The 16,180-nt window shown below is 41.9% G+C and overlaps 1 protein-coding gene across 5 annotated transcripts in view; it reads left to right on the top strand.

The window, feature by feature from the left end:
• Nucleotides 1-292: 292 nt before the first annotated feature.
• The window catches only part of LOC143169845 (zinc finger MYM-type protein 4-like), a 48,460-nt gene continuing 32,572 nt past the window's right edge, over nucleotides 293-16,180 (top strand). For all 5 annotated transcript variants that reach the window (XM_076357552.1, XM_076357553.1, XM_076357551.1 and 2 more), the window contains exons 1-3: nucleotides 293-465; nucleotides 13,098-13,140; nucleotides 14,089-14,619. In XM_076357552.1, the coding sequence (XP_076213667.1) occupies nucleotides 424-465; nucleotides 13,098-13,140; nucleotides 14,089-14,619 (616 nt within the window). In that variant the 5' untranslated portion in view covers nucleotides 293-423. The remainder of the gene's footprint in view (nucleotides 466-13,097; nucleotides 13,141-14,088; nucleotides 14,620-16,180) is intronic.

Raw genomic sequence — 16,180 nt, 5'->3', positions numbered from 1 at the left:
CCACCCGGCGGTGCCCGTGCTGGGCCGCCCCCCGGGCCCCGGCCCCCCCCCCGGCCTCTGGCGCTCTGGGGGAGCCACTCAGCCTGGCCCTGAGGAGGCCCCAGTGCGCCTGCGCGGGGGGGGCCGGGAGGCGGGGACGCGCGGCCGTGCGCAGGCGCGCGGCGCATGCGCGCTGGGGCCCCGCGCTGGGCTTGTCGTTGCAGCTTTAAGAGGGCTCGCGGCCTGGCGGGTCCGACCCCCCCCGCCGCCCTGAGGGAGCCGCCGGGCCCCCGCGCCAGCCCCCTCCTGCCGCAGCACGGCGCGGGGCCGGCCCCGGCACCCCGCGGACCCTCCCCCCAGCGCCCCCCGAAGGGGGGGGAAGGCTGAGAGGGAGTGACCCCCGGCCCCTCGCCCCGGGCTGGGACGGCTGAGGGGGGGCGCAACATGGCGGAGGCCAAGGAGGAGGGGCCCGGCCCCCGCGCCAGGGTGAGTGGGGGGCGCGAGGGGAGGTCAAAGGGGAGGGGTCAGGGCGGGAGGGGGCCGGGGCCGGGGCGGCCGGGCATCGCCGAGCGGCGCCGGCCGCGGGGATGCAGCGTGCGAGGCGCCGCGGCTCCCGCCGCTGTCCAAGGCCCTGACAGGAGGTCCCGCCGGGCCGGGGGACCAGCGGCCTCCCCAGGCGCCGAGCGGCCGGACCCGGCGTGCGGGGCCCCCTCCAGCCTGGGGACAGGCGGCCCCCGGCCGGTGCGTCGCAGCTGCCCGCTCCTTCCAGGCCGGTGAGCAGTGCTGTCCCCGCTGGCCTTTGAGCCACACTGCCTCCTCTTTAGTTTTCTTTAGTTCTCCTTAAGGAGAGTTTCCAGGCATCATTCTCACACGCGTCTTGGCATCACTTAAATAATAAACTTACAGCTAACTAGGATCCATCGTCACCGTCTGTTTCCTTGTTTAAAACACAGTGCTCTTGCTGCTCTTTTTAAATTTATTTCAATTGTCCGTGTCAAACCATAGTGAGTCAAGATGGCAGTTTCATCCAGTTCTTAGGTACTCAGGCTGTAACCGTTGCGTGAGTGCCATTAGCCGTGCTAATCCTGAGACTTGGTCTGTAAGTACACTGGGCATACTCATCCACTTGAAGAAATACTTCGTCTTTTAAACAAATGGAAGGTTCTTTGTGGCCCACGCCTTGTAGCCTGTGAACTAGCTGAGGGAGAATAACTTTTTAAGCAGTGCTCAAAATAGTCTCGCAAACAGTCATGTCCTCTTTCCTGCATGCACGTAACTTTTGACTGAAAGCTTTCTGATAGAAATGAGGTTAAGTCACATTTGAAGTTGTGTGGAAGAGTCCATAGGCCACTACAAGACTCAGAGCTGTCCAGTTCCCTTTTCTCAAAGATGAAGAAGTTTTCCCATTCTCCAGCCTTGAGAAAGACAAGAACACTAGCTCAAGTTTACCATTCCTATATGTGAGAGAAGTTTAATTTGCTGAGTTTATTTCGGAGAACATGAAACTTGTGATTGCGGTGAAGCTAATTGTTGCTAAACAGAACAATTGACCTTCAGGGTCTAATTGGAGGAGTTGCACAGACGTTGTTCGGCTACTCTGCAGTTATGGAAATAAACATCATCACTGAACTGTCTTAGACCCATGTCTTTCAGACACTTGCACTTATTTACGAGCAAACTCAAAAAATTTTGTGGAATTGCTCACAAATATTACATAAATTTGTAAGTCTTTAGGGGTTCGAAATTTTGGCTATCTGCAAGAAGTTTAAAGGGAAGTGGCTGCATGTAAGACAATAACTTAAGAAATCTTAAATTAAACTTTATTCCCAGTAATTGAAATGTTAGTGGACATAAGGAAATACTTTTACACCATAAGGACAGTCAAGCATTGGACGAGGTTGCTCAGAAAGGTTGTGCAGTCTCTATCCTAGTGTCTAGTGGCCTCTTCGTGCCCATTGCCTTCATAGGCTCGATTTATCTGTCAAGTTACCTGGTATTACCAACAAAAAAAAAAAGATGGCTGCCTTTTTTCTTCTTAAGCTTGCCAATTATCTGCTAAGGAATAATGAAGTATCGTCAAGTTAGTATCATCTTCATTGGTCTCAGGAAAAATCATTTCTCTATCGGTTGGCTAATCATCCGCTGGGTGGTAAGTCCAGAAGACTCCATCAGTTATTACTCCACTTGTCCCTGTACATTATGGAAAGCCTCTCATGCTGTTGGCATTGACAACATTCTCCGTTCCTGCAGAAGCAGAGAACTTGTTTGGTAAAATTTAGGGATGATCCAGGAAAGTGGCAGTCGCCCCAGGCGAGTTAGTAAGGAAAGAGGAAACACAACTTGCCAATCTAGCTTGAAGGAAAATACCTTCCTGGTCCCAAGTCTGACAGTGAGGTTAATCTTAACTGTGCCAGAAAGACTCCTGTGAGATTTTAAAATCAATAGTAGCACCAGTGTACTGCGTTGTATCAGTCTGTAATCTTCAAAGTCTGAGAGGTGAATTTCGTCATCTCCCCTCCTCATCCCAAAGTCAGTTTATGCACCAAGATGTTCTTGAGGAGCATGGGAAGAAGTGAATCCTTCCTGGCTGCTTGAATGACTGATGGAACCTGTGAAGCATGAGAATAGCATACCTTAAATATGGCACACTTGTATATCTTCCATTAAAGATATCTTCCATTCCAGAATTAACGAGGTCTTGGAAAACCTGCATATCCCATTTCTCCTCCCCATAGTGGTCCAGTTCCCATTCTACAGGAGGTTAAAATGATGGACTCTTCCAAATCCTGTGCCTAAGGAGTAACGAGAATTTCTTATAAAAAATTCTGTTCCTTCGTATGGAAAAAATAAGGGCTGATTTAATAATTTCTTCAGAGAGGAACTTAGCAAGTGCTGGTGCATTCAGAATTGCTCTTTTCAATATTAAAATCTTTTGCAAATATTATTCCAGAAGCGCAGACACTGAAACTGGCATTTTGCAAAACCCATTGATAAGCAGTTGCCATCTTTTAGCTTAATCCACAATAATGAGCAACAAACTAAAACAGAAAGTTTTTGCCAGTGTAAGGCTGACATGGAAGTTGGTCTAATTTTGGTTTTTAATAGTATCTGGAAAGTTCTTATGGCAAAATTGTTATTTTAGAGAAGGTTAATTTCTGCCCAAAATCAAAACTGTTGTATTTTCTAAGGAAAAGATATCAACATATTTAATTTTTCATACTTAGTAAATTATATCAAGATGAACTTGAAAGGTGTCAGCTTGTATGGTTTTTTATTTAGTTTATCAAAATATTTGTGGCACTTCAACTTTAATTTGTATATAATATCACTGTCTTGAACAGTTTATATTTTGAATAGAATGATCATTTATTTACGACAATACTCTGTCGGCCCATTGAACTAGGCAGGACAATTTGGGGTGTACAGTGCTAACCACTGAAATTTGACACTTGGGCTCTTGGAAGTTAATTTGGCGTGAATAGGTGAACACCTGGGTGTCCACATCAATAAAACAGCTGTTTGCAAAAGATTTTTAATTTTGCATGGCTTTAATTAAAAATTGAAGGAGATCATCTCATTTAGAAAGTTTTGTTACTGAACTACTCTTGAATGGTACAAAGGCGATGAAAACATTTCTCTGCAAAGGCTTGTGCACCTCTCCAAGGATGCTTTGATGTCATAATCTTTGAAGTCACCTTCTAAAAATAAGCATAATGGATCTCAGTCTTTTACATTAGGACTTTTCACATTGTATAAAATACAGAAAAGTTAAGTAAGCTCTTTATGCCCACTTCAAGGTCCCTTGCATGATTAGGATAGTGGAAATTAATTCTGAAATCACTCCCAATGTTGTTGAAGAGGTTATCTCAACTTTTCTCTCATTTAATGACTTGTTGTATCCCATCATTCCTTCCAGACATTCCAATTCACGTTGGCCTTTCCCTAAACAAGTCTTGTAGGGAGTTTTAGCTAGTGAATTTTCTTCAAGGTTTTCTGTCAATGACTGACTCTGTTCAGGTGATTTCCATCATCCATTTTATAAGTGTCGTTACGGCATAAAAGCAGTGCTCTTGTGCCTCACTCCTGCTTTTGCTCGTAACACTTATTCTCTGTGATCGTCTAAACGCTTCAAAATAAGGCTTCTCCAGCAGAGAATATTTAATCAAGGGCATGTTAGTAGAATCGTGTGGGCTCTCAGTGTCTATCATCTTAGCCTGTGTTCTGCCTTACGTTCTTTAATAGAAAAGAATTGTGTTTCTGCAGGGGCAAAAGAGGGAGATGGGTAGAGTACACCCACAAGGTTGGGGTTTTTTTAATTAGCTGTCCAGTGGAAACATAAAAAAGAGAGTGAGCAGGAGCTGATCTGGGAAAATAACTTGAGGATAAAATGAACTCTGTTATTGGAAAGGTCCAGCAGAGTGTTTCATGAATGCTGTAGGTGTGAGGCCGTGATAAACTAATCCTTGCATGTTGCTGATCCCAGGAGCAGTTACGTTATTTCTAGAAGCTCGTACCAGACTGAAGCAAAAGCCACATGGCAGCTGAGTTTGAAAGAGATTGAAATCTGCTATCACGAGCTGCTCTTGAACTGTATCAGGAAAAGGGAGACCGATTTAAGTGTCAAGCGGGCTGCAGCTTGGTGCTAGTCTCATGACCTAGAGTAGATGACCTGTGTCACCATACTCTTTTCCTTTAACTCTGACTCTCTGGAAGTGCTACTCAGAAACTTCAAGGGAAATAAAAAGTTTAAAAGACTGTAACTTTGCTTTACCGAACTGGTACTGATCCAAAAATTGCATGCTGTATTCTGTCCTTTCTGTAAATACTGATTGAAGAAGGATGGTAATGTATTGAGTTTCGGTTACCATATTTGCTGTCTGCTTTAGATATATCTGTTTAATTTTAAAGGTAGCTTGAAGTATTAAAGGGCTTACATATACATTAGATAGTTTTGAAGTGTGTGGTATCTAATACCTTTGAAGTTTTTAGTAAAAAATGTACGATTATCTTTATAACCAAAGTTTATCAGATTTTTGGTAACAAAACCAAAACTTAAATTTTACATTTGGTCCTTTTCCCTTTTGATAGCTGGTCCAGATTCAGAAAAATATTTGAAGTCTTCTAAGAGTTTGGAGAAGTTTAGTATCAAAAATCTGAGTCTTGGTCCTGAGTTAGCTAAGTACTTGGATCTGGGAGCCATCAGGATTAGCAGGTACTTAAGACCCAGTCTTTATGTCTTAGACTTTTGCTGTCCATGGTGGTGGTCAGAAAGCACAAACTCCCCCCGGAGGGTGGCACAGGAGAGCACAAGCACGGTGCAAGAATCCTGGACTCTTCTGAACCAACAAACACTGCGAAGTTGCCTTTGTGTGTCAGTCTGCTGTGTCTGTGCTGAAACGGTCTTTGCAGACTGTGTTGTGTTTTAGATGAGAAATACAGGACAAATAGTTGTGATAGGAGATTCTTGTTTTTACTTTCTTAGCAGCGTAAAGGAGAGTGTAGAAATAAATGTTTTCCATTTGCAATCTATACGCTATAAGCTGTACCCACAAAAGTTAGCTGTCTAGTCTCGCCCAGGTTCTCTGGACTCTTTCTGCCATCAGTGTAAGAGATGGGAATCTCTGAAAGGTCATCTGCCCATTCCCAGGGCAGGATGAATTGCTGCTGGAGGAATCTCTTCATTTCCATTGGAAAGAGAGGAAACCTGAATCACTACCCTAATAAACTAACATTTAGTTGTCTAAATTTAGGTGAGAGGAACCTGAGACAGAATCAGCACAGGAGAAATTTTGGAGTACTTGCTTGCTTTTATTATTTTTTTAATAACTTAGTTATGTAGGTTTTTGAATCTTGATATTTGTTAAAACAGTCTAAAAATAAGTGGAAAGATTTCGTCTCTATTAAATGGTGCTATTTGCTCAAGAAAGCTTTTATGAAATACAGTTTAGTTAATGCAGACTGTTAACAGGTCTTTATTGTGTTTAATATTGCCTGGTAGGAGTTGTTACAGTGCTCTATGAAAAAACACTTTTTTGTGTTTTTTGGCAAAATTTCTGCTATCTAGAAACTTACCAAATTGATTGGTTAAAATCATTTAAAGAAAGTTTTGTTGGGGGGAGGATACCTATGTAAGGCAAGCTTCACCTCCATCACTTATTTGCAGGCAGAAGAATCAAGCAGATGTGGGTCGGTATTTTTGACTGTCTCGCTGTGATGGTTGTTTATGTCCTTGCAGGCGTTTTGTGCAGTCTTGTTTGTTCATATAACAGGGCAGTTCTCGAGCGCTTCATGAAGCAATCGCAGGAGCTTTGCTGAGAGCTCTGATCACATAGTACTAGTGTTTTTTCTGCCTGTTTTTACAGGTGTTCAGGCATTTCATTCTGAAGAGCCTTGGATACTTGTAATAATATCTGCAAAGAAGGTGGAACATCCAACTAAGCTGCCTGTTGTAAGAACCACTTCTTCATAGGAAAAGAAAAATTAGAAACCAACTAGGGCAACAACTACAAATGGGACTGGAACTGTAGCCACCTACCCGAAAGAAAGAAATACCAGTTTTTATAAGAACAGGAGAGGAGAAAATCGTAGAACTGTACAGGAATGTGGAAGAGAAGTGAACAGGCAAAAAGGAAGCCTGAGTTAGGAACATACTTTGAAGAATAAAGTAGATCACATGATTGCTTTTCTCTCTTTAAGGACAGAAATACTGACATAGAGAGAACTGAATATACATACAGGCTCTCCAGTTTTCACCACCAATTGTTGTTATTGGCACCGAACTCTTAAAAGAAGGGAAAAGACTTGCCGTACCTAATGGTAGATGAGATGATTCACCAGTGTGGGCCTATTAACATATAAACGATTCTGTGAAGGAGGGCTGATAATCCCTGCTGTGTTTATCAACAAGGAGAAGGTGCTACATTTGTAAATTTTCCTGATTTGCATGCAAAGCCATCTTGTAGGCTTCTTATTTGAGGACAAATTATAATGAAAAGCAGGCGACTTAAGTTTTATACGTGTTTAACTTTCTTTAAAGATAATTTACAGAGGGTTTTTTTTCCCCCTATTAGTAACATAACTAGTAGCAAGCAATTACTAATATGGTTAATTATCCTCTTGGGGGAGACATTGAGTACAGGGATCCTTCCAAGGTTATAGTACTGGTCCTCCACCCCAGATTGTTACCCTCATTGCTTCTTAGTTGTGTTATATGGACTGGCTTTCTCTTAAAAGACGTGGTGATGGCTCTCTCTTAATGAGCTACTCGGCTTCTGAGTTAAGTGGAATTAAGGGGATTGCATGCTTTGCAGAACATAATCTCTATAAAAAGAAAGCTATACTTTCAAAAGCTTTGGCCAACAGTATACATTTGTAATCTGGAAAATGCTGTCTTTCTTGTGGTATGCTAAAATATGTAACTGGACTGAAATATTTGGGTTGGAATAATTGCTTGTTGAGTATCATAGCAGAAACATACATTGTTATGATATGGACCCTGCTCAGATTTTGGTGTTTTTTACATCCATTTAACTTCAGCTTAGTTTTTCTGACTTATGCTGTGAGAAATAGGAATTTTCCTAATTTCAGCTGACTTACAGATTTAGTGTAACCAAAATCCCAGCACCAACGGTTGTTTGTAGTGTCTTAACCAGCAATAGGAACAGTGTGTAGCCAGGGGTGAGGTTTTGAGGGGAGAAGTTCTTTGTTTTTAAAAGAAAGCCTTTATTGTGGATGTCTTGGTTTGTTTGCTTGATGTGTGTTTTGTGTCTGTGTGTGTTTCTTAATTTGCAAAACCCACACGTCTAGCAGGCTTCAGATCAGCACATCAAACTCTGGTGTCTTTGCAAAAACCATTGCAAGGTGAAGCCTTCCCGTGTGGAGCCGCTTCCTTCTCAAATCAATGGTTTTGTGGGCGGATGGGAGAAGGGCTTGGTCCCCCCCTGGTTTTTGTAGGTATAGATTAAAACCGCCAATCATTCAGAAAAAGTAAGGCACGCTGTAACTTTCTGTGTGTTTGACAGACTCATCTACTTGGCCCCATGTAGGTTGGTAACTGTATGCAGCTTGTGTGTGCGCTTGGTGGATACGGAAACCATAAGGTCGACAGGGGCTTTGTTTGGAATTGGCCTGTGAATATTCAGAAAACTCAGGAATGTCAGAAGAATCTGGGGATAGAAAGGGGCGATACACTTACATGCTGAACTGCTCCCTGTGATTTCTGGTGAATCATTCAGAATCCTAAAAATGCACAAACGAAATGGCAGCAGCATGTGCCTAAATCTTCTTTCCTGAAACTTAAAAATTGAAGATGCATAAGTAAGTGAGATGCAAGGTAAAACCGTGTTTCTCGAACAGAAAGATAGGGAGCCGCAAGAAACTGAAAAATGCCTGCCTTTGTCTTTTTACACGTATAGACGATTGTCTGGGATTTGCCTTTAAAAATACCCATCATAGTATCCATTTAGTTACCCTTAGACTAGATTAAAAACAATCTTTTGAAGTCTTGGGCATGGCTCAGATGCCCAGGGAGGTCTCAAGGACACACCTTGCAGTATCTGCCAAGCTCAGGCTCTCCCTCTCCCCACACATGGGCTCTGAACCCATTCTCACCTACAAAGAGCAACGCGCGGCCCCCCACCAGCAGACCCCAGGGGTTCCCAGGGCACCGGGCCGCGTGTTGGCCGGGGCGGACGGCTGTCCGGCGCGGAGGTCCGGCGCGGAGCCGGGGCGGCTAGGGGGCTCTGCAGGCCCGGCACTGCGCGTCGAGCTCTATGGCTTGCCTGACCCCGCCGGGTTCTCTTCCTGCCGCAGCGGTTCTTTTCCTGTAGCAGGTATCTGCAGCAGGCTGGCTCTTTGTTACCCTCTGCTCTTCCCTCCCTAGGTGCTCCGAAGGTACGAATCGATAGGTCTGTCTGTGTTTCGGTGGAAAGCAGCTCCGGGAGAGACCCGCTGCTTAATTCTGCTCGTGCTGCGGAGTTTTCCCGTAGCAGAGGTGCAGCGCGGCTGGCTGCCTGCCTGGCATCCCTTCCAGGGATGTCATGTGTAAAAGGTCAGGGGATGCTTCCTGAGCTCACTGCACCTGGTTCGAGAATAGCAATTACAATCTAAATTACTTTTTTTTTTTAAATGGTGTCTTCCTTGTCAGTTTAACGAATTCTGAAGTGGGGGGTTATGCTGTGTATATAGGGACAAGGAAACTGTACAGACAAGAAATTGAGAATCATCTCTGACTATTTTTAATTGTAGTTTTCTTAACATCTGCTTCCTTTCCACAGTTTGCTTATGGATGCACTAAAACCTAGGATCAAACTTCAAAAGGCTTACTAGAAAGATACGTGCCTGTGTTTGTAAAGTTGTTATGTTGTTTTGTTTATTTTTTAAAGAAATCCTCTATTTTGCATACAAAACAAGGTTGTAGCCACAGGCAGCTTCTCTCTTTATATTGCACAAAAATTATCTATTAATTGTTTGATTTATGGATGCTATGGCAACCTTGAACACCGTTAAAGTATCGAACAGGTTTTTAGTTATTTCAAATTAGTACATTGTATTAAAGTGTAAACAGCGTCCTTCTGTCACCCGCTCCAAGCAAAGACGGGTTAGTGGTGAGGATGTAACACTGTTCCCCTACAGTCTAATATACAATTATAAAAAACCAGCGACATACCTAGTGGAATATTTTTTTTTATAAAAGCAGTACTGTCTTTATGTAAAGAGTAGTTAATTTAAAGCAAAACACGTTGCTTCCAGAAATACCTAATTGTTTTGTCACCATTTCTGTATTCTTGTTGCATTTATTTATTTATTACAACCTGAGCAGGCAGAGCATTGCTTTGTGTACAATGCTAGCTAGTGAGACAGAGTCACTAAGAAAGATATATCCTAAAACATTTAATTTTGCTAATATCAAACTTTAACTGTTCTTAGGAAATGCTCACTACTTAAAAGCACTAAGTATCATGAAGTTATTCTCTGGCAAAATATTAGCCAAAGTGATTGAATGAGGGTGTTTTAAAATATGATATTCTTGCATTTTGTTTTACAACTGCAAGTGCATTTTGAGGACTGTGTTGAGGAGTTGAAGCCTAGAGTATTTTAACAGAAAACTTTCTGTTCCTGATACTTTCCATTCTGGAGTTATCTAGGACTTAATCTGGGATATTGAGGTGCCTCTTCTTAGATCTGTCAAAAATGACCCATAGGAAATGCCATCTGATGAATCAGTTTCATGTTTGCCTCTAGAGTACTTTTGTTCTGCTAATCACCAAATCTTAAAAAATCTGAGCAGAAGAAATAAAGGGAATTAAGAGTGATGACAACGAATCAAAGGAGGAAGTATGAGGACGGGTGAGAGAGGGAATTGCCTTGCAGAAATGTAGTAGAATAATATAGAAATAGTAAGTTGGGCATTATTACTTACATTTCTGTGTAATACAAGACCATAATCCAGTGAAAGCCAATTTATATGACTGATTAAGGTGATACATTTTTATGTAATTATTGATACACAAAACTTCTTCCTGAGATGGCATTAAACAAGATTGTAATAGGATTCAGGAAGGGAATGGAAGTGTATGTAATTGAGAGAATACCCCACACTAATTCAGAAAAAAAGTATATGAGCCCTCATTTCAGGGCATAGTCCAGTTACAGACTGTTACGGAATGAGTAATTTCTTGGGCATATATATATATGTTTATGTGTATGTAGATACATATGTATCCACACACACAAGCATACAAACGCTTCCCCTAGTTTCCTCTTTTTGGATTTACACCATGTGGGAGCTCTGATGGTGTTCACCATCAGAAACTAGATGGTGGCTTAGGTACGACTGCTAGTATTAGCAGATGCTGAAGTTCCTGTTTTATAAATATTTCCAATGGAAGCTTTTGACCACAGACACAGATCTTCCTCCATACCCTAAAACCTTTTAAAGGAAGAAAATATTCAAGATGATCTCTTATTCTGATAGCCTCACAAAAGAAAGAGAAAAGAAACAAATTGGTGGGTTTTTTTTTTCCTAGAATGACCTTGTGGTTGGGAAGTGTCTTGGATTCCTTCCAGGTAGCTTGTAAATGTTTTCCAAGTAGTCCAAAATATTTATGGTAGTCCCCAATGTGGTCTTGCAGGTGGCCCCTTGTGCTGACTTGCATGTTGTCATTTCTTTGAATGAAACAGTTAGAGAGATCCAGACTGCAAAATGTATTCTTTTTCCTAAAAACAGCATTTCTGGTTTTGTCACCTATTGTTAAAAGATTTGGTATCACCAGAGGAGGAGGAATACCTAGGGTTTAGATGTATAAGGTAACCAGGACTGTGGTAGAACCTAGAATACTTTCCCACAGATACTCTGGATCTCAAAAGAGTTAAAGAACTACTTTGATATAAACCTACTTCGAGAAAAGTATGATCTAATGCTTTATCTCAGCTGAAAACTTCTCTCGCTCTGCCAGCAAATTGTCTGAGACTTTTTTGGAGAAGAAAGAGCATTACTGACAGGAAGCAAGAAAAGGATCAAGGAAGGTCACTGTAGAGAAAAGGACCTAGGCTATCGTTTTTGCCTCCCAAGGCTCCATACTCTGATATCATCAAATGGCAACAAGTTCCTTTTTCTGTTCTGCTATAAAGCAGTACACCACCGCTATCCTTGTCCTCAGCATCTGGTATTAGCACTAAGTATATCCAATATTTGTGGGGATTAATTTTACACTAGTGTAAACTTAGTTGACTACAAGTGGACTTCTAGATCAACATTAAACTTGCATCTCTGGAGACCCTCCTAGAATCACTATAGCAGTAACAGAACTCATGCCTTGCAAACCTTCCTGGAAGGTGTTTCCTTACTCTTTCCCTCTAGATAATTACAATGAATAGACTTGCATGAGCCTCATGGAAAAGTGTAACTTTTTTTTTTCTTTTGGTTCTGCATTTCACTTTTCCGACCTCAACTATCTGCTCAGAGAAGCTGGAAAGTTTTGGTGCAGTATCAAATTGTCTTGATAGTCACAGTGCTGGACAGGTCCTCACTATTCCATGTGTGTCAAATTAAGCTGAAGGAGCTAGCTTGTCTTTGTAGACCTGCAAGTGATACTGGAAAGAGACTGACGGACTTTTTGCCGTCAGAGGAACCCTGGGACAATATGTTGTCATCCTTTCCCAGAGCTGGCTGCTACTGAACTGATAGTTCCCATCACAGTACTGTGGAATATCGGATTTATCAACTAAATGACTTGAGTTAAATGAAATTAGAGATCATCCCTTTGGTATCAAATCCCATTACTTTCCTTAAGATGGCTTAAGAATTGAAGTGTGAGCAGGATCTACCGGAAAAGAAAGCATAGAGCTGGAGACTCTATGTAGAGTAGAGAGTAGAGAAAGGAGAGATGACTTAAATGAATTGCTGTTATCTTTTAGGCAGAAAGGAAGGATGCTAATGAGTTGGACATTCTAAAAGAAACTTTAATTACGCTGAGTGCGCATACTTCTTCAGACAGCATTCAAGCATGCTGTCAACTTTAATGTCTGTCAGAGAATGTTTAATGTAAACGGATGTTTTGTACAGCACTCAGAGTCATCATCTGGTTCTTCTTTGGTTACACTCATACTGACACTCATTGTCTCATTACTGTTAGGAAGTTAAGCATTACATTTCACTGTTCCTGGAAAGGAGACATTCCCTGTTAGAGAGATGAAACCTTTGGATCCATGCAGCCATGTATATGGGCTATTTTTCCATTTATAATGTTCAGAGGAAATGAAGGCTCGTAGAGTGTCAAAGAGGGCGGAATCTATGATCTTGACCTGGTACAAGTATCTCATGTAGAAGTGAAAAGTTTGACATTGCCTCCCCTCCCCTCTCTCCTCCACCTTTTCTGGGAAGCAACGCTAATTCTATATTTTCATTGTGTGCTTTTTCTGTGTACTTCTGAAGTTGTTAGGGTAAATGTGACTTCTCAGTAATGTAACAGTCTTAATTTGTAGAACTTTGCTTGGGGCAAGAAAGGAAGGAGGAGGAATTGTGATCCTTCTTGTTGGTTTTGTTTTTGATCAGATACTTTTTAGCAAAGTACATGGCAGCTGACCAAGATAATGATATAGTGCTTTCCTTTTTACAGTTTGAAGATAAATCTGATGCGGTATTTGATATTACAGAAAAATGTAAGTATCTTTATTTATTTACATAAGGCCATAGTTTCACAAAACATTTCTTAGAAGTATCATTGCTGCTGAAAAAGACTATCCTGCCCTTCTCCTAGCCCTTGCTACTCATTCCCTCCCTGCATTGCTGTCCTGGTTTCGGCTGGGATAGAGTTAATTTTCTTCCTAGCAGCTGGTACGGTGCTGTGTTTTGGATTTAGTATGAGAATAATGTTGATAACACACCGATGTTTTAGTTGTTGCTAAGTAGTGCTTACACTAGTCAAGGACTTTTCAGCTTCCCGTGCTCTACCGACTGAGAAGGCTGGAGGTGCACAAGAAGCTGGGAGGGGGCACAGCCAGGACAGCTGACCCCAACTGGCCAAAGGGATATTCCATACCATACGATGTCATGCTCAGTATATAAACGGGGAAAGCTGGCCGGGGGGGCGGCTGCTCGGGGACTGGCTGGGCATCGGTTGGCGGGTGGTGAGCAGTTGCATTGTGCATCACTTATTTTGGTGGTTCCCCCCCCCTTCCTTTTCTGTCCTATTAAACTGTCTTTATCTCAACCCATGAATCTTACTTTCCCCCCCCCCCCCCGATTCTCTCCCCCATCCCACTGCGGGGGGCAGTGAGCGAACAGCTGTGTGGTGTTTAGCTGCCTGCCAGGTTAAGCCATGACAATTGCCTTCTCCACAAGTCTTACAAATGAGATGAATTGAAGTTAATGTTTTTTCTTTCTTTGGTTAGTTTTACTCAGTTCAGCTTCTGCTTCACTGTGTGGTGAGTGGGACAGAACTGTTTCTTATGTCAGCAATGTTTTATTTGTAATGTTGGCCCAAGAAGGCTTAGAGTATCCACGGAATTGCAGCATCAGACGGATTTGCAAAGGACACTTACACTCGTCCTTCTTTACACATAAAGCTGGTGAATTTTCTGACTGTTTATGGTTTTTTTTCTCCCTAGGTGGTGAAATTCTGGATGCAGAAATGTCTGAGGACACTGACCACAACTTAACACCTGCCCTCGACAGCATATCTTACAGAATACAGAATCGAACAGGATCTGAAAACTCACTGCTGGATGACGATGATGATGATTATTTTCTGAACTCTGGGGATCTTGCAGGCATACCTGTTGTTGGGAGTGACAACGAAGATGATCAAAATTTCACTGCAAAAGACACTCTTTCTTCAGTGATTCATGATGAAGACCATCTGGAAGAGGGCAAGAGAGTTACAGAACATGAATTGGACAGTGAAAAAGAAATTCAGATTCAGAATGCAATCCAAAAGGATCTCACTTCACCATTTGAGCAGGGCCCTGTATTTAAATCAATTCGAAAAGATTTTAGCATAACAAGAGATAATGGCAAAGAGACTTTTTCAGCAAAGGACAAGAATAGAGAAGGACATTTTCAAGAACGTGAAAAACGTTTGGAAAAAATCCCTAAAGATATGGATTCTAGATTGAAAAGCAGTTTTCTTGACAAAGCAGGTAACTGTTGACATCGTAGACCTGGCTACCCAACAAAGAGGAAGAAAGAAGCAGATAGAAATTAGCAATAGGGCTAGTTATTAAAAACATCATCTTGTTGAAAAGAATATGCATAGCTTTATGTAGGGAGGCATTTTACAAAGAACCCTGAAATACAGTGAACTCTGTATTAGGACTAGGATTTGCAAAAGGGCCTGGCAGCATTTGCGGGGGTCTCATCCTCCACAGCTTGTTTCAAAGCCTCAACACATCCTTTGTTGTTGTGGTTTACTAAACCAAGCTGGGTGACAATTCAGGCTTACTTTTGTTTTTTCTCACTGTTTTTTATAGACCTTGGAACTCCTCAAAAGAAAAGATGATGACGTTTAGGTTAAGTTGGTGGCCAGGAAAGATTTTTTTGAGCAAAGTACCAATTCTTCATTAATGTATATGTATTTAAAGCAATATGCATTTCATAGTAGCATCATGGAAAGGCTTGCTAGAAATGTATTAGTGTCTGCAGGAAGTCAGCCAGGGAGTAACTTGAGATCTGCTTGTCCTGGGAGACTGCTCTCCTTCTTCCTCAGATACTTATGTCTTGGACTTTGTCCAGCCAACATGGGGAGAACCAGAGATGCCTGTAATCCGTTTCTCATTTGAGGGAGCCTGACAGTCACCAGTAGTCTTGCAGCCCACACACCTGTTTTTGACTTCCCAGGCTCTGAAAGTTACAGTAGAACAGTGAATGAAGGAAGAATAACCAGGCTAGAACATGCAATTTAATTTTATTCAGAAGACTGTATGGAGAGAGGGTAGGCCAGCGAGCGAGAGCCTCCTGGCTACTTGTTCAGATTCACAGCTTACAATTCTGATATTTAAACTGTGTATGTTTAGTAACAGCATCTTAAAATCAGTGCTTCCAGGTTCCACAAATGATAGAGAAACAATATGGATGTTTTTAAAATAAAGAAGAGTTAAAGATGTCTCTTTACTTTTACCTTCAGGTAGAAATCAAGTGAAGAATATTTCTGTGCAAAACACGTATTTCAGAAAATTGTAAATACCTACAGTTGTAAGATTGTGGCTGAAAGCTGTGCAGCCTCAGGTAGAGTAGTCAGTAATTGAAACAGCTCATAGGCAGCATCCAGTATCCAGGCAAATCCAGTATTTTTAAAAAGCTACATGCTAAAAAAGCATAAGCTACTGTTTCCTGAGAAGGGGGGAAGAGGCAAAAGACCAGAACAGCAAAGAAAAGGATGAAAGTTGTTGCTCTGAAAAATATTGTCTGATATAAATGTCGAAACATGGCAGAGTTCAGAACTCACTGGGGTGGAGAAAATTCTGAATGAACAATTTGCCTCAGAATTTTACAACCATTTTGCTGGAATGGGAAAATAATGACCCAATAGAATAATAAAAAATGTCAATTCTCTTCAAGGATTACCGTCTTACTTGCAGGGAGGAGAAAGGGAGTAGTTTAATACTTCTGAGGTGCTGACGGACTATGGGGCTGGGGATCAGTATGAGACTCTAGATAGTTTTAAAGGAAATGCGTTGGAATCTGTATTCATTTATATTTAAT

The sequence above is a fragment of the Aptenodytes patagonicus genome, chromosome 21 (genome assembly GCF_965638725.1).
Source record: "Aptenodytes patagonicus chromosome 21, bAptPat1.pri.cur, whole genome shotgun sequence".
NCBI classification, from domain to species: Eukaryota; Metazoa; Chordata; class Aves; order Sphenisciformes; family Spheniscidae; genus Aptenodytes; species Aptenodytes patagonicus.
Note: the sequence above shows the minus strand (reverse complement) of the source record. Positions and strands in the feature narration are given on the sequence as shown.